Source organism: Thunnus maccoyii, chromosome 3 (assembly GCF_910596095.1).
Source record: "Thunnus maccoyii chromosome 3, fThuMac1.1, whole genome shotgun sequence".
NCBI classification, from domain to species: Eukaryota; Metazoa; Chordata; class Actinopteri; order Scombriformes; family Scombridae; genus Thunnus; species Thunnus maccoyii.
The window spans coordinates 12,267,833-12,292,590 of NC_056535.1; the positions used below are offsets into that span (position 1 = coordinate 12,267,833).

General features: G+C 42.1%; 1 protein-coding gene across 1 annotated transcript in view; it reads right to left on the reverse strand.

Moving 5' to 3' along the window:
- The window catches only part of LOC121893967 (MICOS complex subunit mic25a-like), a 78,719-nt gene that overhangs the window by 6,455 nt on the left and 47,506 nt on the right, over positions 1 to 24,758 (reverse strand). The window contains exons 8-10 of the mRNA XM_042406202.1: positions 13,739 to 14,552; positions 11,453 to 12,520; positions 9,814 to 11,005 (exon numbers count right to left, since the gene is read on the reverse strand). Coding sequence (XP_042262136.1) covers positions 14,529 to 14,552 — 24 coding nt within the window. The 3' untranslated portion in view covers positions 9,814 to 11,005; positions 11,453 to 12,520; positions 13,739 to 14,528. The remainder of the gene's footprint in view (positions 1 to 9,813; positions 11,006 to 11,452; positions 12,521 to 13,738; positions 14,553 to 24,758) is intronic.

Consider the following 24,758-nt stretch of genomic DNA (forward strand, 5'->3'; position numbering starts at 1 on the left):
AAGAGTCATTATTGTCCTTGTTTGCAGTTTGAGGTATCCTGTCAACAGTTCACAGACATCCCTTTTATAATGTTGGTCTATGGGAAATATGCTTTTTGTGCCACAGGGGAATTTTTCGCTGCATTGCTGCAAATGGCCACTGGGAAAAATTGGCTGCAAATCTGAGCTGTGGCACAGTGTCCAGCTCTTAAAATACATCCATGTTAGCAGTGTGGATTCTGCTCAGTCACTCTGATGCACTTCTGTTACTCTGGATTTGATGTCGTCGTTGTGTGTCGTGTTATAAGTGACGCAAAAGACACTTTGAAATTTGAGTGGCCAGAGCGTCCAGACTGAGACACATCTGTAGAAAAGAGATTGGAATCGCATCTCAAACCACCTCCAAATATGGCTTGGATACAATTTGCAAAAATTGCATTTCATGTGTTTTTTTGCTGTCCAGACTTCCTAAAAACAATCTGGATACAATCTGGATATGCAAAAAAAACGGATTTGGGCTGACAGTCTGAACAAGGCCTAACGGAGCAGATCAACTGATTATGTTGCTCACTTGGTGGGGAAAACAATCTGCAGCAATAACGCAGGAAGGCTGCAGGGCTGTCTGTAGCTGTGACTATACACTGTGAGATGAAGGGAGTAAAAAATCTCTCTGCTGTGTCGATGAGCGCCAAAGGTTAAATATGGTGGGGGTGGGGGTGTGTGTGTGTGTGTATGGGGGAGACTAGCATCCACCTCATGAATTATAATGTAAGCTGTCAGAGTGAGCGTGTCTTCAGGATGGTAAGTGGCCAGTTCACGTCAGGACAAGACAGCTTGGTCCTTGATTACAATCCTGCCTGTTAGCAGCCACAGCCACACACACACTACGCATGCATGAGTTTATCCTGACCACCTACTAGAAACCAGGGTGTGGCAGATCCCACCTTCAACTCATCATGTCCTATTAATTCACATCACACCAACAGACAGTGTGTATAAAGAGGGATGATGATCATGAAATAAAAATCACCGCAACCATATAAACCGTATAAATATTCTGCAACAACTTCACACACTGTCACACTGTAAATATCAGGACACTAATAACACATTTATCTACACCCTCCTCCGTCCTGTCCGTCCTAGATGTTCTCTTTCTAGACCTGTGTGTTTGTGTGTTTTAATCATGCTCGGCTGCACCTCTGTGCTGTGAGGTAGCTGTGCCTATGTCTTGTCTGCGAATAGCAAGCGACAGTCAGTACCAAACCAGAGCGGAGAGAGAGCCCCAAACAGGCGGCATGGTGGGGGGAGGTGAGAGAGGGAGAAGGAGAGCACCCCGGGTTCTTTCCATGGTGCTGGGCAAGATGTGAAGGTCATGTCGCTAAGCATCAGATCAGCTGGGCTGCTGGCCTGGGTGGGGTGCGTTTGTGTGTTTCTGGAAGACTGGTATCATGAAAAGCTCTCGAGGTATCTCAAGGTTTCTTTGTTCCATTCTGTTTGGCTAGTTGAACCCTGCAGGTTAAAGAATAAAGAGACAAGTTTTCATAGGATCACGGTTTTCAATTTCTGCCATCCCGAGGCATCTGTTTTAATGTTATTCCAAAGGTGTTCCATAAATGCCCCCAATGTATGTTGTCTGCACATTGTATTACTTACAAATTCCAAATTATTTAATGTAGATCGTCCATATCTGCGATTTTTGAAGCATTTAAAAACAAAGCTCTTAATCATTTCTTATCTATTGAAAGAGATCATTTACACAGATAATAACAGTAATAATCATGTTGAATTGCCATTTAGATTTCACTTCATCATTTGGCTAAAAATCAGAGATGTTGGCAGCAATTCAGATGGCTGGTACCAAGCTAGCATACTTGGTTTTCCATATTTTCTTTGATAAACCCCACGGGAGAAATTCAAATAATCTATTTCTTAATTCCTGAAAGCTTTTCATCTGACAGCAGCAAAATGAAGTACAATGCAAGACAGCATGGTGAAATCACATTACAGCAACTTGAGAAACAGTTATATTGACTAGAACGGATCATATTGTACCTACAAAAGGCTCTATTGTGAGTCACAGAATAAGAAAAACAAGGATGAGGAAAAGAAAACACGATTGACTGCAAATAAAACAGGATCCTTTCTACATTTGGCGGTTGAGGCTACCTTGATACCTCAACTCTTTTCATAAAAGTTCGGAGTGCGAGGTGAACATTTGTATTTGTGTGCGTGCATCTGGAGGTGTGTGTGTGAGACTGAACTTGTCAGTGAATCATCAAGTCTCCTCTCTACCAGTTCAATAAATAACCATTCCCAAAAATGCCCGCTTTACTCACAGGTCAATTTCCCCTGCGGTCTGACAGAGAGGACTCCCCAGGGAGAAGCGAATGAGTCAAGGCGCACAGGCTGCTTTCCAATACACAGACTGGAGCTGCAGAGGAACCAGTGCCGTGTGACTCATCATTCACCCAAATATTCCTCCATCTTACCTAAGATCTGCCTGCTGCTGCGACCCTCTGTTTGAAAAATGTTTCGTCTCCCAAAATCCCTATTTTTGTTTAAGGCAAGCACTTACAATTCTATTTATTATACAGTAATGCATCATGGGTGATATGTACATTTGTATAACTTTGCATTACTCATGCACTGTACATAATGTATAAATACATTTAAAATACTGTGAATGCTCAGTTGTGCACCAAACTTTGTGGAAAAGGTGACATTAAGAAACTCTCTAGTCTTACCTGCAGCTGATAAGCTCGTATTGATTTACAGTGGATTCCCTCCAAACATGTCAGTACTTATTGCTGAAAGATGCAGCTGCTGATAAGATAATTGAAGGGAGAGGTTCACCGACTGTTCTACATCATGTATTTATGTTGGTGAAAGAAAGGTCACAGAGGGAATGAGAATACATCCTGTAGCGTTGTGTGCCATACCATCTAACAGGTGACGACAGGTGTAGGTGGTAGCAGGCTGACGGCAGTAAAACACAACTGGGGTCACGTGGAGGTCGGGGTCCTAACACTCTCACGGAGATCACTGCCTGACCAGTACAAGTCACCCCCCCCCCCCCACACACACACACACAAACTAGATAGAGAGTAGCTCATTGAAATTTTCCCTGATGTCAGAGTGAAACATCTCATAAAGGTGAATGAGTGTATTCCTGGTGTGTGAGATATACTCTCCTATTACAGCAAAGCTGAAATAGCTCAGCATATTAATAAACTTATTTATATGTTCTACTTAACTATCATTCACAAACATGCGCACAACATATTCTCATTTCAAATCTGCAAAGAGAAAATGAAAATGAATATTAAATCATGTGTGCAGGATAGAAATGACCAGAAAATGAGGGAAGATTGAGACTTGATTGTGATTGAAGTCCTTGTATCTTTAATACTATCAATCAACATTTCAGCACATATTGTCTTCTGCAGGATAAAAGCTGGTAATAATGTGACTGACATATATAACATATAGCAGAGGTGATTCAAATCAACAAGCTCACAGAGCAATCAACATGAATATAGAATTAGCATCTATAGAGAGGTCATTCATTAACAGGCCTCCAACATCAACATGTTCACACTGTTGGAACCATCTACCTGTAAGCAAGCATCTCGTGGATTAAGGATGCATTTTTCCCTCAGTTCTTCATCAATTTCCTTTTCTCAACTATCTAAACCCTCTCACAAGTATATGTATATACAGTATATATCACTGGGACTTTATCCATATGTGCAGTCAGCTTTTATATACTGTATGTATCTGTCTATGGTATCCACAGCACTTCAAACTTGGTGGCAGCACAGTCAGCCGGGCCGTGTAAAAACACAGCTGGGAGACGTGTCTCTGTGGCTTTGTCCAAGCAGAAAGCTTCATCTGCCTTTCAGGGCAGCGCAGAGGGAGTGATGTTCACACATTAGTGTGTGACCTCCGCTGGTTGACAATGTGAGATCGAGCCACAGGCTGCAGGGAAAACGTGTTGCATTTGGATCGGAGCTCTAGCACAAAGGTATACACACACACATACACACACACATACACACACACATACACACACACACACACACACACACACACATGGTTTTCAGAGTGCTAGAAAACACAAATGTGCACTCTTGCACACACGCGCAAATGCCCAAACACACACAAACATTTTTGACACCTGCTTTCAAAGCCCCTAAAAATCACACAAGTGCACGGACACACGTATGAGCATGCGCAAATACACACACAGATAATGTGTCTTGATAACATTATGGATGGATGAGTGAGCAGCTCCATAGAACAGTGATTACTGGCTGCTGTGTGTGAAAGGAAATAGATTAGTCACTGTCTCAGCTCTCTCCCCTTTAATAACACAACATATAAACACTCCTTCATGCTGTCTGAGTGGAAAAAATAAACTCAAAATTCAATGTTAGGCTCCAAGGAAACTGCTTTTAATAGAGAGTGTAGCATAAAAGTGCAAATAATATGAATTACTCTGATATCCTCTTCATCATCATAAATGCATCTGTTTTAGTTTATAAAAACAAACAGAAAAAACATGTTTGAAAAAAAAAAGACTGAAAATCAAGGCTATTATTATAGTCACATTTATGTCACCTGTTCTTTTGTGCATCTTCCTCAAAACGTCTCACAAGCCTGCTGTGAATGTGTCCTGAAAGAATAATTTTACAGAAAGTGTTTTTTTAAAAAAAAAAAAAAAGTAAAGAAAATAGACTGCAGCAGCTTTGCCGTTGTCCTTGAAAGACACAAAATGCTAGGAGAGGAGAGGTTGAATGGAAAAATGGACCTTCCTTTGTGTGCACTTCAGGTGTTAGTGCTGCTCTCTCCCATCACAGGTGCATTCTGGGCAGATGGGAGATGAACCCTGACCTCGAGCAATTCTTATAAAATCTATTTTTTCTTCTTCGCAGAGATACACAGGCAGATAGGCGGACACATGGACAGACAGATGATGGGCAGAAAAAATAGCAGCGGTTAGTGGCAGCAGTCCAGCTGTTTCCCCTGATTAATACTGTATAAACAGCACCATTTTTCAATTCAGAAAACCATTGTCACACAAGCCGAGAACAATCAGATTAACTGATTTGTTGATGGAAGGAGTTATAATCCCTAAATGGGTGATGGTGAAGTTGGTAATGACATTGACATTATTTTCCCTCACTATCGACACAACAGCATGATGCTGATGAGCGTGACGCCTCACCTAATCCCACTCGAGCACTGAAGACAAGTCGTATGACAGCCGACACGCGCATGCACGCAGAGGTGTTGGAGAGACAGCAGCAACAAAGGGTCTTGTTTATTAACAGAGCTTGTGAGGCGACAAATGAAGCATGAAATGAGTATCTCGCACGCAACACAGACATACCAGGTATTGTATGGCGAGGGCATGGAGAGAAAGAGGGAGACCAACCTGTGTTACGTCAAGAAAACGCTCACAAACATACAGATAAAAAGAATCAATTTCATGGGTCGTGATGGTAAACAGTGTGTAGAGGCATCTGTACAACAGATTGTGTGACCCAGTTTATACAGGCTGCGTGCTGGTGTGTGCGCCAATCAGTTAGTCCTCGGGTTAAAGCTGCAACCTTTACTGCAAATCACTAATTCGTGATACAAAGAAATAATGAAAAATGTGCTGTTGTTTTTGGAAGATAATGCAGACCATCCTTTCACATTGCATCTTAACCAGGGCCTATGAGAGATTTTTCATTAGTTTTCAGTGAAACAGGGTTAAAGTCTGAGGTGGCATCCTGTGACAGTAGGTCACCTGGCCTGTCTTAGTGTCCTTGAGCAAGAAACTGAGATTAGGGCACCGAAACCTGTGTTGATCTCCTTATGAAGTGAAAAAAAGAACCTCCCTTAAGGGATCAACAGTGTCACAGAGCAAGTCTTTGCTGTGCTGCAATGAAATGGTTGGAAGAGGGGTGTGACACAGGGACAGAGGACTCTGAGTGTAATGCTGCCATCTATAGGTAGAAGAAGGCTCCACTGATACCTCTGCAGACAACACGCTCTCTCATTCCTCTCATACGTGAGCATATGTCAAAATCAGTCTCCTGCCTACACCACAACCCTGTCAACCTGGTCCCACATGTAATATGGAGTTACATACACACACAGCTCATTAAAAAACTTAAATGTCCACACTGCAGCTTATCACCCCCCCTTCCCTAACAAAAGTTGACCATACATGACCTCCAGGCCACTGCTGATTGGCATTTAGTTGCCCTGTTGGCACTGGCCAGCCTCTCACCTGGCAGACTCCCTGCCAGCAGGTAAAAAAGCAGAGGGCATCATTCAGAGGTCCCTCACCCTGTCACTTATCTGCTGCTACTACTACTACTACACATACACACACACTTCCTGCCTTCAGAGGAGTGAACGTACACACAGTATCCACAAACTCATGTGAACTCACAGACATCACGTCTCATCTGGCTCCGTACATGAAAGCAGCTGAATATTAATTTCCCTTTGCTGTCAAAACTAGCCAGGTTTGATGGATATAGCCGACATGCCTATCGTAAAGATAAAAAAGGAAAAGTGCTTACTGTACAACAGAACAATGCAAGGGAGGTCTGGAGAAGACTGAAAACAATCTCAGGACATAGCAAAGGCAGTAGGAGGGGCCCAGAACCTGGAGACCTGGAATGGGCAAATGAACTGAATCTGTTTTTTGACAGATTCGGTTCTGGCCCCGCTCCCTCCCCCACCCACCAGAGTACAGACCAGTCGGCGTCCCAATCACACCCTCTCTTGCTAATACACTCCTCCTCACACCAATCCACTCCACTCCATTCCACACTCAAGCAAATTGAAAACCCCTCCCCCTGTCTTCCTCAACTGGGGCCACCCCCACTCCCCTCTTCAGTCTCTCCCTAACAGCTGACCAAGTGAGGAAGGAACTCAGGAAGGTCAAGGCAAGAAAGGCTACAGGTCCAGATGGCACCAGCTCCAGACTGCTCAAGGACTGTGCAGACCAACTATATAAGGTGGTTCTGCACATTTTCAATGTGAGCCTTAGTCTGGAGAAAGTCCCAGCCCTGTGGAAAATTTCCTGTGTGGTTCCAGTACCGAAGACTGTACACCCCAGGGAGCCCAACCACTTCAGACTGGTGGCCTTAACTTCTCACCTGATGAAGACCATGGAAAGGATCATACTCATCCACCTCTGACCCCCAGTGAGTTCAAAGCTGTACTCCCTGCAATTCGCCTATCAACCAGGTATTGGGGTGGATGACGCAGTCATCAACCTACTGCACAGATCCCTCTCACACCTGTGAGGGTCATGTTTTTTGACTTTTCCAGTGCCTTCAACACAATACAGCCATCACTGCTCAGGGGGAAGTTAGTAGGAGCGGGAGTAGACTGTCACTTGGTTGTGTGGACCATCAACTACCTCACCAACAGACCACAGTATGTGAAACTTCATGACTGTCTTCATGACCGGCTCTGCTGTGGTGGTTTGCAGCACGAGGGCCCCTCAGGGTATGGTGCTCTCTCCTTTTCTGTTCACCCTGTACACATCGGACTTCAGATATAACATGGGTAACTGTCACCTCCAGAAGTTTGCTGATGATACAGCTATCACTGGATACATATCAGAATGGAATGAACAGGAGCACAGGGAGGTCATCAAGGACTCGACTCGACTGGAGTGAGCTTAATCATCTTCATTTAAACGCCAGCAAAGGAAGATGGCGATAGACTTCCACAGGAAGATGCCCCAGAATACACCGGTGAACATCCAGGGATGGGATATTGAGATGGTGAGAGTGTACAAATATCTGGGTGTTGACCACAACAATAAACTGGACTGGTCAGACAACACGGATGCCCTGTACAAAAAGGGCCAAAGTCCAAAGTTTCCAATAACTGAGGAGACTAAGGCTTTTAGAGTATGCACGACACTGTTAAGAACATTTTAAGACACTGGTGGCATCAGCAATTGTTTATGCAGTGGTCCGCTGGGGATTTGGAAGCACGGAGAGGGACAGGGAAAGACTAAATGAACTCTTCAAGATGGCTAGCTCTGTCTTGGACTGTCCTCTAGATTCCATGGAGGAGACGGGTGAGAGGAGGATGATAGCCAAGCTGTCGTCAATCCTTGACAACACCTCCCATCCCCAGCATGAGACCATGGGGGCCTTAAGCAGCTCCTTCAGCAACAGACTACACCCGCAGTGTAAGACAGAGCACTACTGCGGGTCCTTCATCCCGACGGCAGTCAGATTGGTAGCATTCTGTAACATTGATCTTGTCTCTGTCATCACCCACCACTTGTAACATAGCCGCTACTTAGCACAATATATCTCAGTCAATATATTGTATCCGTTCATTTTTCATTTATCTAACAGCATATTTATTGTCTTTTACTTATCATCATATTCATGTGATAGGTATGTATAGTGTAGATGTGTATATACTGTGCTTAGTTTTTTTACTTAGTTTTTATTCATCTTTTATCTTATTTATCTTATTTTTCTTCTAATTTTGAGCTGCTGTAACATGTGAATTTCCCCTCAATTAAGTTCATTCATTAATCATCAGAGTTGAATTGATCACAGTGTGGCTGATGTACATCATGTAGCGGGTAGAGAAAGCCTTTCTGGAGAATGACTGATAGCTAAAGTGAAGGCAGCTAACTGGAAGTTTAAGGTAAAATCACACTGTCAGTGGGGAAGGAAATTGGCTGTGTTTAATTTATGCTCTCTGGATGATTCCTGGCTGAAGTTACAAGATGAGAGTCGGCATATATACAGTTTTTTTTATGTTTCTTACGGAATATTAGTCACAAACAAGGAGTGGAAAAACAAAGCAGCAGGCTTGAAAGGAAATTTGAAAATGATTTGATGTATTAAAATCAAATATTCTTTTTAGAGCTTTCATGCTGTGCCGGTCTGTACCACATCATTTTACTGCTGCGACTGCCAGTGAGCCATCTTCAAGAGAAATTCACCATGTAACTACGCTTTTGTCCAAGTGATACAAAAGCTGCCCCTGGTTAATCAAAGCTTCTGTTGACACAGGAAGTCTATGGGAGGACACCATGACAGAGGGGTTCAGTGTGTATCTGTGTGTGTGTGTGTGTGTGTGTGGAAGGGTGATCCACTTGTACTCACACTGCCTCTCTTTTCTTTGTGTGACAGACAAAGCCGATAGCACCCTGTCTATCTGGAAAGATAGGATCATTATATAAACAGCACCCTGACATTATTGACACTACGTTTGTGTGTGTGTGTGCGTGACTGACAGAGAGAGAGAGTACGGAGAAGGAAAAGTGAATGTGTGTTAGAAGTAAGTGCCTGCAGAGTCAGTATGCTTCAAACAATGTGCCTGTCCACCATGTGATTGTTGACAATAAGAAAAATATAAAAAATTGCCAGTCTTATTTAAGTATATATGAAAGAACTAAGAAGTTTAGGATCATCACGGATACATTATACTTGGCCACTGTTTACAATCTGTCTGTTGCTTTAAGTTTTAGCTTGAACACACCCAAGTCACAAATTCAAAAAATGCATTCTTTCAACTTGTAGTTGGGGGCGATGGAGTGTCCCAGGTTACGTGTATGCAATTTTTAGGGGTTAAGTAGACAAAACTGGATTTTCTCTGGAAAAAGAAAAAGAACCTTTGTTGCAATGAACACTACAAAATGGGACCAGTATCAATAGTCAGTGTAGAGAGCGACAGTGTAATTTCCTATCTAAGAAAAGTGGATTTAGTGTTAAGTTACTCTTAAAAAACCAAACCATACATTTACTGCACCTATATTTCAATGTAACCACAGAGACTCTCTTATACCTGTTGCTTCATTCCCAAGGGTAGTGGTAGCGACTCTTGCTGGCATAATGTCACAATATCACACCTTGCCAGGAGCCGGTAGCATGATTGTCAATGGCAGCAAAATCCTTCTTCTCCGGAAAAGCTGCTCTCAAATCCTGTGCACAGCCTGGCAATAAAGAACCAAAGAAATGTAGAATCCATGTTAGCCCCTACTGCTGGTGCAAGGGCAGATTCTAGGCCCTAAATACAGAATAATGAGGCATTAAAGTCTGGGGCTGAGGAGGGTAATAAGAATGAAAGAGGGAGGGGGGTTGTGAGGAGGGTATGACGGGAAAAGGGACAATAGTTTCCTGAGGAAAGAAAGAGTGAGGGAAAGAACGAGGGGGGAGAAGGAGAGATAAGACTGGTGGCTTATCCTAGTTACTGGGGACGGATTAAGTGATGTGCCACTTTGGTTTGGTGAATATGTGTGCGCGCGCACACACACACACACACACACACACACACACACACACACACACACACACACACAAACAAACAGTCCTGCTCAGTCTCTAAGATGTTTGCACACCCTTTCTCTCATTCGATCACCCTCTGAGAGACACACACATCCAGGCATGTGCTGAGAGGGGTTAAGGAGCTGCGTTGCCCTCTGAGCCAGTCTTACTGGGCTGTAATGACTTTAGAGGATGTCGGATTCTTTTTATCCACCAGTGTAATATAATAAAGCAGAAAGGAGGGAGCTATCTTCTTCAAGCTGCCTCCATAGGCCTCAGTGGACTGTCTCTCCCTCTCCTCTTCTCTCTACCTTCCTCACTTCACCCATCCCTGTCTCACTCTCTGCCCCCTGCTCCCAGATTAAAGGCTGTGTCCTTGATGACTTTGACCTCTTTCATTCGTTCTCTTTCCTTACTCTCTGTCTTCATTGTGGTGTTTGGTTTGTTGAGCCCTCTGCTCTCCTTTTTTGTTCCTTTTTTTTTTCCAGGGCTCCTCTCCTCTTCTGGTGTCAGCCATGACAGTGTAGGGTGCTTGCACTGCCCCACCCTCAGTCACGTGCTGTGACAGCCTGAGTTTCATTCCAGACACTTGGGTCAGGTCCCCCGCTGCTTCATGGCCCTTTGGTTATCTCTACACTCTCCGAAGTCCTACCACCCTTTGTATTCCTTCTTTCTGTCTGTCTTTGTCTGTGGGTGCTGGATGAAACAACACCCTGGGGGTCAAATGGAGACAGCATACTCAGTGTTGCTAAGATCAAGTACAAAGTCATTTAAGTACATGTCATCCTAGTTCACGAAACATTATAAAACTTAAATTATTTTTATTTAATTTAGTCTTTTCCACAACAGGATCTTAACGACTGATAACCTGAAGCTTCCCAGGACTCATCTTTTAAGAAACTGTAAGGTTTTGGTGCTAGATGGTGTTTTAACAACTGTGACGTTTCAGATGTTCTGTAAACAAGTGCAGTTTGTCGCATAACTTTTATGTGATCCAGCACTGATCAAGTCTTCAAGATAAAGGTGTCACTAACTACACACACACGTAAAATAACATAAAAACATATTTCCCCCCTTCATTAGCAGTGTCTAATCATATTTGACAAGTCTTGAGATTTTCACACTTTCACACATGTAACACAGATCTCCTTCTTACCCACCTCTCACTCCCTTCCTGTTTCCTTCTCCTCCTCCTCTTCCTCTATTTAGGCTGAGGCTCCATCCATCCCACCAGTTCAGCGAGCTGTGCGTGTTTATGTGTATGGTGGTGCTGGTGATGGTGGTGGGGGGTCTAATTCAATTCACCAGCAGCCAGTTCCAGTTCACATTAACACAGTTTAATAAAAGACTATTCAATTAGCTCGAGAGCTGCGTGTGAGTGTGTGCTGCGTGCAGAAACAGAACGGTGACTGTCATTGATGGAGCCACACACTCCAATTAGGCTCACTGTCGACTTCTCACATATACGATGCCAAGTTGGCTGAGGGAAAGAGAAGAAAAAGGGGAGAGCGAAACAGCGAGGGAGAGAGAAAAGTGCAGGGCAAAAGACTCCAGCAGCGGGTGAACTCAAGAAAGAAGTAGGTACGTGTATGTGTGTCTGACTGCACGTGAATTCTACAAGTGTCTAATTTTACTTGAATTGATCCCCATTAAATCTTTACAAAGGGCAGCAGTTTGTCAAAGTCTGACACCACCGCTCACTTGCCGACACTTCTTCAGCCGGATGAGAACGAACAGCCGACAAACGGCGTTCAAATACCGAACAAAGGAGACAGTGCCGAGCTGCTAAAACATATAACATTAGGCTCTGTGGCTGACTGTCAAAGCTGTCTCTAGCGCGAGCTACAGGATGTCTGAGAGGTCTCTGGCAAGAACTCAGACAATCGCTTTTTCAGACAAACACCTGCACTTAAACGGTAGGAAAAGAGCAAGACAATTACTGTGTGTTGGCTGGGGAGCGAACATTACGGTTAGAACCCCCTCAACAATACACACACGTACACACACCCCTTTGTTTTATGCACATTTCCTGCAAACTGTTGTAGTCAACTGGGCCCAGTAATTGTCAAGGACTGGAAATCAATAGTGGCGCATTGTGAGGCGTGAGCAGCCATCTTCTAACCTCGCACCATGCAGCTGTCTCCCCCAATCAAAGCCGGGCCGGTTACCACGGCAACCTCAATCCCATGTCTTTCACAGTAATAAGGCGGGAAAAGAAAGGCACGGCACTGAAGGTGCAGGGTTGAAATGGAGCAGGAGGAGGAGGAGGAGGAGGAGGAGGAGGAGGAAAATGGAGTGAAAATAGAGAATTTTGTTAAAAAATATAAAATATAAATGACTGGTGCTGAGAGTTTCAGCAGTGACGCATGTTTGCGACGAGACTCATTCAGATCGAACAAACCTCGGCTTCCTTAAAAAAAAACAACCAAACCTTCCATCAAGATTGTGTTTATCTAATTTCACCGCCAAACCGCATTCAAAACATCTCATAAAGCTCAGCCTTCCATTTTTTTCACCCATTGTGCTCTCTTATCCTTATATTGGTGAAATATCCCTGATATTTTTGTAATTCAGCCAATTTAATTAAAGGGTGTGGGTTTCTAATAAAAGCCAAATGGCAGATAGCATTGCCTGGGCTTTTCAGGAGCTTGTTTAATCAGAGAATTGCTGAATGGGAGAAGGCAATAACAGAGTGAATAGAGGCTGGTATTTGTAAAGAAATGTCAGGGAAGGGATATGAGAGTCACTGGCTGAAACCTCTAATATGGTGCTGGCTTTAATATAGGTAATATGTGCATCATGTACTGTTGGGTTAGAGCTGCCTAATCCTTGGAGAGGAAGTGGTGTTTGTAGTTAGAGGTATTCACTGACTCACACACAATTGGACTGACAGACTGATAAGATGCACACATGCACACCCTCCTGAATCCATTTCTTCATCGTTTCATTGGTCTCAGTATTTCACTTTACTCAATTTCCATGATAGAGAATATATTGTATGGATTGGTCAATGGTGCTGTGCGTGTTATGTCGTGATCGATGCCATGGTGGCAAGCCGGAGTCAAACTGTGATCAATAGATCACTCCTCACAGCTATCATTAACAAATACACTCTACTACCACTCACATTGACTGCCACTTGTGTGAATGTACGTTTATATCCAGGAACAAGTATGTGGGCATATTATAAGTCCATTTATATTCTCTGTGTGTCTGCTGTGTGACTGTGTGCAGTATGTGTGTATGTCTGTGTGCGATAACAAGCCTCTGTCATTCCGAGGGTGGCCAACCATGTCCATATATAAGTGGAAATGCATCTTAACTGAGTCGCTCTCTTTCAAACACACACACACACACACATACACACACACACACACACACACAGAGGGAGAGGGTTAAGTGTGTGAGTACCGGTAGTGCTGTGAGCTGTAGCTCTGTGTGCTGACCTTCAGGGTTATCTGGAAGGTTCCTCCACACCTTGCTGCTAGCGCCAACCCCTGCTGTCGCCATGGTAACACAGCTAGCAGGGACAATATGTGGCCTGTCCGGTGTGTTGCTCACGTGCATGCGTCCACGCAAGCACCTTTACGTGACGACATGTATGTACACGGGTTCACTATAGTGGAAAAACACGTGAAACAGACAGATGCACACATACACACACATATTAATACATGCTCAATTCACTATTCATCTGTCCTCCACTTCATTTATCCCTCATTTCCTTCACTCTCCTTTCCCTTCTTTCTCTTAATGAAACCATGAGCACGGCACACAATCAAGCCCCTGGGCCTGCACAGCATTGTCAGAAGGGTGCACGCGACCCCATTTTCAGTAGTGGAAGCATTATTAGCGTGTCGTGACAAGAGACCGCCATCCACCACCATATAAGACGCACACACAAGACACAAAGACACACAACCTGCAGTCTCATCACCACCGGATCACTGGGATTTATTTCAGCGACGGCAGGGGTGTGCCTGCGCAACTTGACAATAAATCAACACATCATACACTCTGGAGTGACAAGTCAAGATAATACACTCAAAAACCAAGAAAGATGGTAAGTGGAAAAGAGGGGTGGGGGTGGGGGGGGTGTTTTTCAGTGACGGTGGCTAAATAAATGGATGGATGGACAGGAGAAGGACAGAGGAAGGCAAAAAATGGACGGATTCGACATGCTCTCTCTCCTTCCTCTCTACTTCTTCTCTTCCTGCTCTGCTTTCTTTGGGTTTCTCAGCCGTGGTTCTTCAGTGAGCTCTGAAAGAGAGGGACAGACACAGGAGGGGGGGGGGGGGGGGGGGGGGGGGGGAATAAAAGAAAAGAGACAGTCAAATCAAAAAATTGACATTACTAGAACTCAAGGGGAAACTCGCAAAAAAATCAGGATGCATCATGGGAAATCCGCTGCCTCACACAAAAACACAACAGCCACAGAGTGAGGTTGCAAATTACCAAACAATGCACAGCAAATATCAATTCTACATATCTAGATTTCACAGAGGGAGCTGAGCCCATCTCTTATTTTCCTCAAACACAGTATACAGAGTATTTTCTACTACATGTAAAGCAAATATTTCTCTGCTAACTAGCAATTCAGGACACACTAGCATGATGTTAGCTTACAGGCTACATTCATTACTGTCTTTTATTGACTGTATAGCTGGCTGTCTAGCTACATCATCATCTGTGTATAAATTAATGAATGATATGCATTCGGTTAAGTATTGTGGCTTACTGTTAGATGACAGTATGTGGAAAGATGCAGAAAATGTTTGGAGTTGATACTCAACAATGCAGACTCCTCTATTTGCATTCCAAGTTTAATATCTGTTTAATATTATTAAATTACAATTATGTAACCGACAGACAGTACATGTCTAGTCTAAAAACACAGAAGAATAGAGAAAGGAAGGAACATTCTGATTCAAACTAAATTTATTTTTGGTATTGAAGAAAAACATCACAAAAACATGTTCAGTTTGTACCAAGGTACTGAGCAGATAATTCCAGGCCTCCTTAAGGGTCTCTCTCTAACTGATTCTCTTGGCTCATTTGTGAGACACTTATCAAAGAAAAAAAAAAACAATTTGATTTGAAATGAGTAGCACAAGACTTGTATTTGATCAACTGATCAATCAACATGTTCCCTCCTTAACTGTAAGAAAACCTACATGATGGATACACACTGAAGCACACAAAGGAGCTGTAGCCTTGTAGCCTGTTTTGTGTGTTGACTGTTGCTCTTGTTATAGAAAGTCTGAACTCGGTCCTGAAAGTGTTTGGCCTGTAGTTATTACAGCTGGTGTTAAACTGCATGTGGCAACACACAAAAAAGACAAGCACTAAAGGACAGGATACACACACACAAACACACACATGTTCAAATTCTAATTCAGTGATTCTGCGCAGGTGGTCCGCAGTGGTTTATTGGTACAATAGACCTACACTTAAGATATTTTGGGCCCACTCATGACATGGCCAGAGTATTTTTCCATGGAAGAGCAACAATTGCAACAGACTCTAATCATTCAAACAAACTCCTCTGCCTGAGAAAAAACTCTAAAACTTTGAGCAAGGCACTTAAACCGCAGTTCTTCTGCATAAACCACAGCATGACTGAGTTATTTCAGTGCTTTTCAGTTACTTGCTTTTATTCTATTCCTTCAATCTACCTTAAAAATTCAAGAGAGTGTTACTGTCTTTGCTTGCTTAGTGGGACTCTGCACTGTTGCCATAGCACTAATACTGAAGTGACAGCACCAGACGAGGCAGACTACACAGACCACAGTACAGATGTAGAGAGGACGAAAGGTTGTAGTTATAGAGGCTGAAGGAAAAGAGAAGAAAGAGCCTTATTCAGTGTATCAGTCCACACAAAATATGAAAGAACTGTAGAGTGGAGGAGCTGAAGTTGTGTGTGAGAGGCTTGTATTTGATTTGATTGGATTTTTTTATTTTATTTTAAGCATTTTGTATATGCACCTTCACTGCCACCTTGCCTATCTTGTTAAGTCTGCTGCAAATCAATTGCCTCTAAAAAGTGAAACGAAACCGAACTTGGGTGTCTACAAAGGTGTTCAAATACAGTGTTAAAAACAGCAAAATGGTGTTTCATTAGTGTAAGACATTTCCTTGCCGCCATCTTGGAATGCTACAAATGCATCCCCCCCCCCCAAAAAAAAGCACACTATGAATTGTGGCACCAGGCAATAGCTTGGCCTGATGTCTAATTAGACAACTTGGTTTTTAGTCATTTCTTACCAGATGAAAAAATGAATTTCCAAAACACAAGAATTCCATGTAAAAACAGAAAAATATTCTTAATTGACAATTGTACAGCTGTGTTATAAGATTCATTCCCACTCATTCCATCATAATAATTATGTTGGAACAAAACTCTCAACAGATTAAAACTGTGACAAAAATAGCCTCTGTAGAGAAGCTATGCAAATTTGAAGTGTGTGCATCAAAACGCTTTTGAAGAGATACTGGAATACTAAAATTAGACAAGATTATTAAGGATTGTTCATGTCAGTTGATGTAGCGTATGAAACACACAATTCTGATTCTGTTTTAGAAAGCCGCCTACTATATGGTACACCTAGACACTTCCTGTGTCAATACACATACAAACACACAGTCACAGAAGGAGACACGGGGCGACCCAGGGTTAGTGAAGCATTAGCTTATGGCTGCTGGGTGGGCTAGTTGGCATGCTAACTACCTTGGCGCTCTGCTGGCAGGCAGATATGCTGGTGGGCAGGTTAGCTGTTCACTTGCCAAGTGCATCCGAGGGCATCGCAGCCTGCGCCATTGAATTGGAGATGAGCGGCAAATGTGACAAGGGGAATTAGCTTTACTGTTCCACTCACGTTCTGAGATATAAAGGGGGGAGAGCGTGTGTCTGCATATGTGCATGAGAACACACTATTTGTTGCTCCCATTGAGTGTGCATGCAATGTGTGTGTGTACGTGCGCGCATTTGTGAGTGTGTGGCGGCAGGGTGTGTTGGTATTGCCGCACTCATATACAGCAGTGTGATGGGACATTATGCCTCATGCATAGTGTATGAAGTAGTTCCTGAATTTCAAACTGACCCCTAGCACCTCCCACAGTACACACAGTTCAATTTGGTGCCCCAGGACCACATTTGGACTGTCGCCATCCACACTTGGATAATTTAAAGACAGGAAAAGCTTTTTATGCACGACACCTTGGGCAGGGAGGGCAGCCAAATGTTCTAGCTCAAGGTCTGCATTGAATTTAAGACGACACTCAGTTACCACTTTATTAGGTACACCCAGCTACAACTGATGCAGCCCTGCAATAAACCTTTCCTTCATTGATTTTATAATGTTCAGTTTTTGTTTAAACTGTTTTAAAGTGGCACTGATCCAACCTTATGGTCATTTTGAAAGTTGATGTTTGTGGTGCTGTTAATAGTATTGTGTTATACTGAGAGATGTTCATAATATTTGTCCCCATTTATATCAGCTGGATGCTGATATTACATTTAGTCATTATATGACGTAATTATATTTTGTGGTCTTTATGTAAAAAATAAAAATGATGTGATTTGTCATTTTTTATGCTTACTGAATCAGTTCACATTAATTTGAACTCATTTTTAGACTTGTCAGTGAAAAAAGTGCAAAAGTACGATGAACAACTTCACTTCATTATCACTGACTCTTACTGAGATGGAACAATGTCTGTTGAAATCTGATTTAATAATACACAAAAACACAGATTCACACACAAATACACACAGCATACAGACACATACAGACAAACACTAGTTTTCTTCCACCTGGCAGTTTCTATCCAATTAGTAAGCAGTGTGAGGAGAAGATAGATTGTTGTGTTCGTTTGGCTAGGAGTCAACTTTGAACGGCGGCAGCATAAAAGCAACAGTGTATACACGCTGGGTATGTTCACACTTCCAGTCATAAGCTAATGGGCAACATACAGACAGCTGAACCACATGTAAGCACACATCTGCACAAGACACTAACTCACATACACACATGTGCACAAACACACTTGACTTGCTCACTTGCCTTTTCTCTGTGAAAAACAAAAATAATAGACAAGTAGAAAATCAATAACTGTCTTCTCTGCTCAGTGCTAACAGCACTCAGTTCTCTCCCTCTCTCTGGAGGGACGGAGACAGTTGCCAGGCAAGACTGTCAATCAGACCCTCGTAGAGTGGCCGTGGCTATGGTTGCTTTATAAACACACAGACATTCACTGATTACACAGTCGGTAAGACAGCCAGACAGTCAATTAGTCAGTCAGTTGAGGAAGCTTCTTAGTCAGTCAGTGGGTTGGTTACATGCACAGGAGCGTCTAAACTGTTCATTCAGTCTGTTTGTATGTTGGTCAGTCAGACTTTTGGTTGCTTGTGTGCATTGACTGACTCGACCATTTGAATAGGTGCATTCAATTGCCAAGTTCGTAAATCATCAGCCAAGTTGAAAATAGAGTGATTATGTTAATTTATTTAATACAGTCACTAACGTAATTTGGTGAACAGTCAGTTGTTAAATGAGCTGGCTATGAAGACCTGTTTTTTTTTGTTTGTTTGTTTGTTTTTGTTGGAGTGAGCAGACAATCCACAGAGCAGAGAAGAGCAGAGAATTTTCCAGAAGTGTGGAAGTAACCGGAAAACATAAATGTTCAATGTTGTAATTTTGCTACCCTGATTTTTATTGATTTTTTTTTTTGAGTATACATTTACACTGGATTTAAATATCCCCCCCAGACACACTGTAAGACATAAAATACTAAGCATTTAACATTTTAATTTTGTTCATTCAGAGATATATTTCATTTTCAAACTACAAGGAAAGACCTAAATGTACATCTACACCATGCATGATGTGAGTACAAGTGAGTATTTCATACCCTGACTGTGTGTGGAGTTTCATTTCAATGTTTAATGGGAACCATCTGAGTGTCCCAGCATATATTCCAAATCATTATTTAAAAACAAAGCAAAAAAATATATTTTAAGTGATCCCAACATTCTACTCAACGTCAAATCATCGCCATGTAATAGTACTTGCCTATGAAAGATTATCATGATTTTAACTGACACATTTAGCACTACTGCATACAGACATAAAACTGCCTTACACCCCCTACCCTCAAAGAATTATAATAATAATTTTAAATCTTAGCATACGCATAAACTAAAGATCAATTGAACCCGTTTAAGCGACAATGACCAGCTACCACATCTAAAAAAAACTGATGATGAAGATAATAATGACCATTCCAACCAGACCTGCAAGACTAAATGAACATCCCAGTCTTCACCTCCCTTTGTCACAATTTTCCCAGACACCATATCTGTACCCAAATGAAGCAAGACACATGACGGTTCAAATCCGGCAGGAGGGAATCGATCACATGTTACAGAGATGGCAGTCAGTGGAGTGTAGCAGCGTGGATGAGATGTTTAACTGGATGCTGATGGAGTGTTATATAGATCTGAGAGAGAGAGAGACTGTTGGAGGACAGGGGACGGTGGGTGGGTGGGGTAATCTTTATGTGGCCTGTGACTTCATGGGGTGGTCCCTCTGGAGATAATGGATGTGAAGGAGAGGTGGGATGGAAGGAGGGAAAGAGACGGAAATACCTGAGCTAGTGTGTGTGTGTGTGTGAGTGTGTATGTGTGCACCATATGTATGGTTATATGATATTCACATGTGTATGTCAATATTATATTTTCATGTGTGCTATGAAATTAAGATAAAAATCAAAACTATGAGGAAGGTCATTTAAATAATAACAGTGATTTATAGAATGAAAATGGCAGAGAAAAAATATATACTTTATATTAGTATTGGTATAATTTTACAGCGAGTAGCAATCACACAAAAGCTATAATCAGTGTAGGTGGTATTCTAGTATTCTATAAAGGAGATATCAATAACAGCGATATTATAATGTCTGGATCTTTGTATGTGTGTGGTTGCATGTCTAAAAGTAATGCTTGTGTGTGTGCTGCAGGACCAGATTGCTGCTGAAAAGAGTGGCTCTGTTATCAGATTAGAGTTAGCAGGCAGGCCAAGGCTCACAGTGGGGTTCACCACCTGCTACTACTGATATCTACACACACTCACATAGAGATCATTCTTTTTATTTCCTCTCTGTTATAAAAATAAAAATCAGACATTTTTTTTTTGTCTGGTCTTTTTTTTCCTCTCTCCAACAACACTGATTGACAGTGCCTGCTCCTCTCCTCGTTCTTCCTTCCTGCGATACTTTCTGTCACTGTGTCATCCCTCCGACTGACAGAACCTCTTCTCTTCTTTTTATTCATCCGCTCTACATGCCTTCCGTCATCCACTCATTTCTGTTGTATCTCTCTCTTACAGTCTTCTATTAACCCTTCCTCACTGACAGGCGCTCCTAAGCCTCCTTCTCCCCCGTTTTTCCTCCCTTTCATCAGTCTCCATCCATTTCCCCATTGACGGGCATCTTCTATTCCTATTTCAGACCCGCTACAAAGACTCATCCCTTGTTTTTTTTCTCTCTTTTGCTGGAAGTGGCAGAATTCCTCCTTTTCCTATCAATCAACTTCTTCACCTGGACAAACTGAACAGATTTGAATAAGACGTCATGAATTTTTTTTGTAGCTGGGATTTACTGTGGCTGCAAGACGGGGGAAATAGCAGAGTGAAATAGCCAGCCATTACTAAAGCCGTTCAGTACTTTTTTTATGGGCAATGGAGGTCTAAACAGTTTGTTAGGACTGAATGTTGTCTGAGAGGTGCTTAAGATGCTGCTGGCACCACATTTAGAAATGGATGGCTCCCTGCAAATATGTTTGTGAATCAGTTTGTGGTTAAAAGTGGCCGGTGAGGAAAATGTCATCTGAAATGATTTGAACAAGTTGGGGAATAGCTCTACACAGATACACAAGATGCACAGCTACTGACACACATACACAGATGCACACATGCACAGATATGCAACACACACACACACACACACACACACACACAAACACACAGCGCGACTGATGGAGGTGACATTAAGAGAGAAAACCACAGCACTTAAACACGACAGGATCCATCTGCAAACCCACACACTCCAAACACCTGGCTATTTTCTATCACACACACAAGCACATTATTTTCTTTTTTTAATCCCTTTTTTCTTTGTTCTTTACTTTGTCCTCCATAAGTACAGCTGTAAGGGCCTTAAAAGGAGATGAGAAGAAGGGATGGTAGACACATTTTGCTCTCCACTCTGCATTAGGACTACCATTGATGCATAATGCATTCCCTGTCTCTAAACTCTAATGTTGACCATCATCACTGCATATCTTACCTTATTTTACTAGGATTGCAGCTAACAATTATTTTCATTTTCGACTAATCTATTGATTTATTTTTGAACTGTTTAGACTATAAAATGTCAGAAAATACATTACACATTAATGCACACATCTTCCCAATGGTGGAAAATAGGTTTCTGGTCATTCATCTCACTGACTGATACCAAGCACTTTAACACTAACAGTGCTTTAGGAAATAATACATTTACATTGTGACAGGACATTTTTAAGCACTGCTGTGGATAAACAATGAGGTTTTTGTTTGCTTTTACTTTGTCACATCATAAGTCATTCCTATGCATATATAATCCTATATCCCATCATTTATAGCAACTCTTTTGTGACTTCTCTTTATTTTCCAATGGTTGTTCCCTCTAGTCCCTGCATGACTTTTTTTGGCACTATTTTCTGTCTCCCCTTGGTGATTTTCTGTTCAGCTTACACCTTTCATTTTCTTTTGCTAACCTTACACAGGGTCAAGGTTTGTATAGTACAAAATGTTGACATGCGCAACATCACGATCTACAACACTAGTTCTGCTCACACATGTAAACCGGCTGTCACTCAACACTGTCAAGCATGTACGTTACAAGTTGCTTTATGAAAGAATTCTTATGGGATGGCAGGAAACTAAAGTCTCCCTTTCCCTACTGTGAGGAAGTTCAGGCCTCATGTCACGAGTGAGCTAATCATTAACATGCTAATCTATCAGTCGTTCTTTCTACCCTTGATGTCTACTTTCATTGTCAATTTTCACATCAGTCAGGGTAACAACAACTGTGTCATAGTGGTGTAGAATTAACTATGTGGTTAAGTTTTGAGGCTGTAGTTGTAGTGTATTGGACTGCAATATATAATAAAAGGTGTTTCTAAATTTTACCATTTACATGCTATCAGCCCCCTGCCAGGGCCCTCAACACCCTACAAATATATTTCTTACCAGTTGGAAACACTGGTGCCAATTTCAAACTGTAACCGCACTGTTGCAGAGCACAGATTTCTGATTATTTTCAAAAATAACACCATATGCCTTTGTACAAATCCACCTGTTCCACACACTATTTGTTACAGCAATGCTCCATGTATTCAGTAATCAAGGCAGAAACAGAGTGGCACTTAACCTAACATCTCAGAGGCCAGCACACGCTCACACACACTTATACATCAGGGTGAAAAAAATACTGCGTTCAGGAGAACGGCGGGTTCAAGAACGTTAAGTATGTGGAGTAAAGTGGCAAGTGTTGCTCCAATACTATTAGCCCCGGCCGATGGTTTTAAAAGTCATAGCAATAGCATTAGCATTCTGCAAATGGTTGGCGCTGTAGCCTTGTGGAGGGTTGTGGAGGAGGGCGGGGGGGGAGATACTTAAAGTAGTAAGTGGTGGTTTAAGAAACGTTTGTTCTTGAATGTGACTTTGAGGACAGCCGTGTTTTGTTTCACCGAGCAGGAGGTTGAAAGAGAGAATAGATGATGAGAGTTAAAGGGTGAGCTCATAAACCATTCTCATGGGTTTACACTCCCGCAAACACACATATGCGAGTGCACAAAAACACATAGAATATAAAAACTCCCAATGACAATGACCATACAGTGACAGTATATAAGATACCATCTAACGTCACACCAAATAGAGACAAACCCCACAAACCTTTGGTGAGCTGACATTTATCCTGCTTACACTCACCACACACACACACACACACACACACACACATATATGCACACATAAGGTCCCATATACATGACAATGGTCCAACTAGAGACATTGACAGGGGAGGGACAGGGAAGTGATAGCAGGGAGGAGGTGCAAGGCCATATCCTGAAGCAACTGTCGTTAATGGATGGCAGAGGGCAGAATGTGTGAAAAATGTGTGTGTGCATGCATGAATCATAAAACATAAAAGAATTTTTGAGTGACACATAAGGAAGCCTGTGCCACTGTAGATAGTGAGTTGGGTGAACTTCAAGCGGGAGACAGAAAAAGTGAGATAGATACTCTAGTGATGTTCAGATCAAGACACTGGCAGAAAAAAGACAGATAAGCAGACAGCTGGTTTCACTGGCAGATTGATTGACAAACATAGACAGGCTGAAGGAGAGTAACAGATATATACAGTAAAGTCTACATGAATTAACTCTGGAAAGTCACACATGTCAGTTGGAGCTGGGCAGAATGCAGGACTGACCCCAAACTGGACAGTTTGGGCCTACTGCAATGATTCATGTATTGCTGTGTACACAGGATGTATTTATCTTTAAGCGTAGGCTCACAATTTTTCAAGTCTGTCTTAAAATAACAGTAAGGTGCCCATATGAACACTGAAAGAGTTTTTGCTTGATGTAATCATTCCTCCTGTTCATACTGGCTATTAAAAGATCCTCTTAAAATGCGTTTTCAATGTAAGTGATTGAGCCCAAAATCCACATTGTGTCCACACAGTCATTTTGTGCAAAAATGCATTTAAAAGTTGATCTGAAGCTTATATGAGGCTTCAGCAGTCTGAGTTAGTCAAGTGGATATCTGCTACATTTACAGTCTTTTTAGCGTAAAATTCCCTCTTTGTGTTTCCTCAGACAGTGTTTCCCTTTTGAGCTGCGGTGGAAGTGTAGCAACAAAAAGAGGGACTTTGGCACTAAAAAGACTGTAACGTTGAAAGATATCCACTTGATTTGACTAATCTGGACGGCTGAAGCTTCATATTAACTTCAGATAAACTTTTAAATACAATTTTGCACAGAGGGAGACTTGTCGATTTGGCCCCCATCACTTACATTGTAAGTGCGTTATGAAGGGATCTTCTACTGGTCAGTATGAACAGGAGGAATGATTATGGCAAGAAAAAAAAATTTCAATGTTCATTTGGGCACCTGACTATTGTTTTAAGACAGACGTGAAAAACTGTGAATACGTCCTTTACAACTATGGCCTGAATATGACTGGAGAGAACATAGACAATACTGGAAAACTATGACAGATGCAGAAAGATGGTGTTTGAAAGGCATCTAGCTTGCACAGAGAGAAACAATAGAGAGAAGGATAACTATATTTAAGAAAAGGGTGAACCATAAAGTATCAACTTCAGACAAAGATTAATATTGGGGGGGGGGAATAC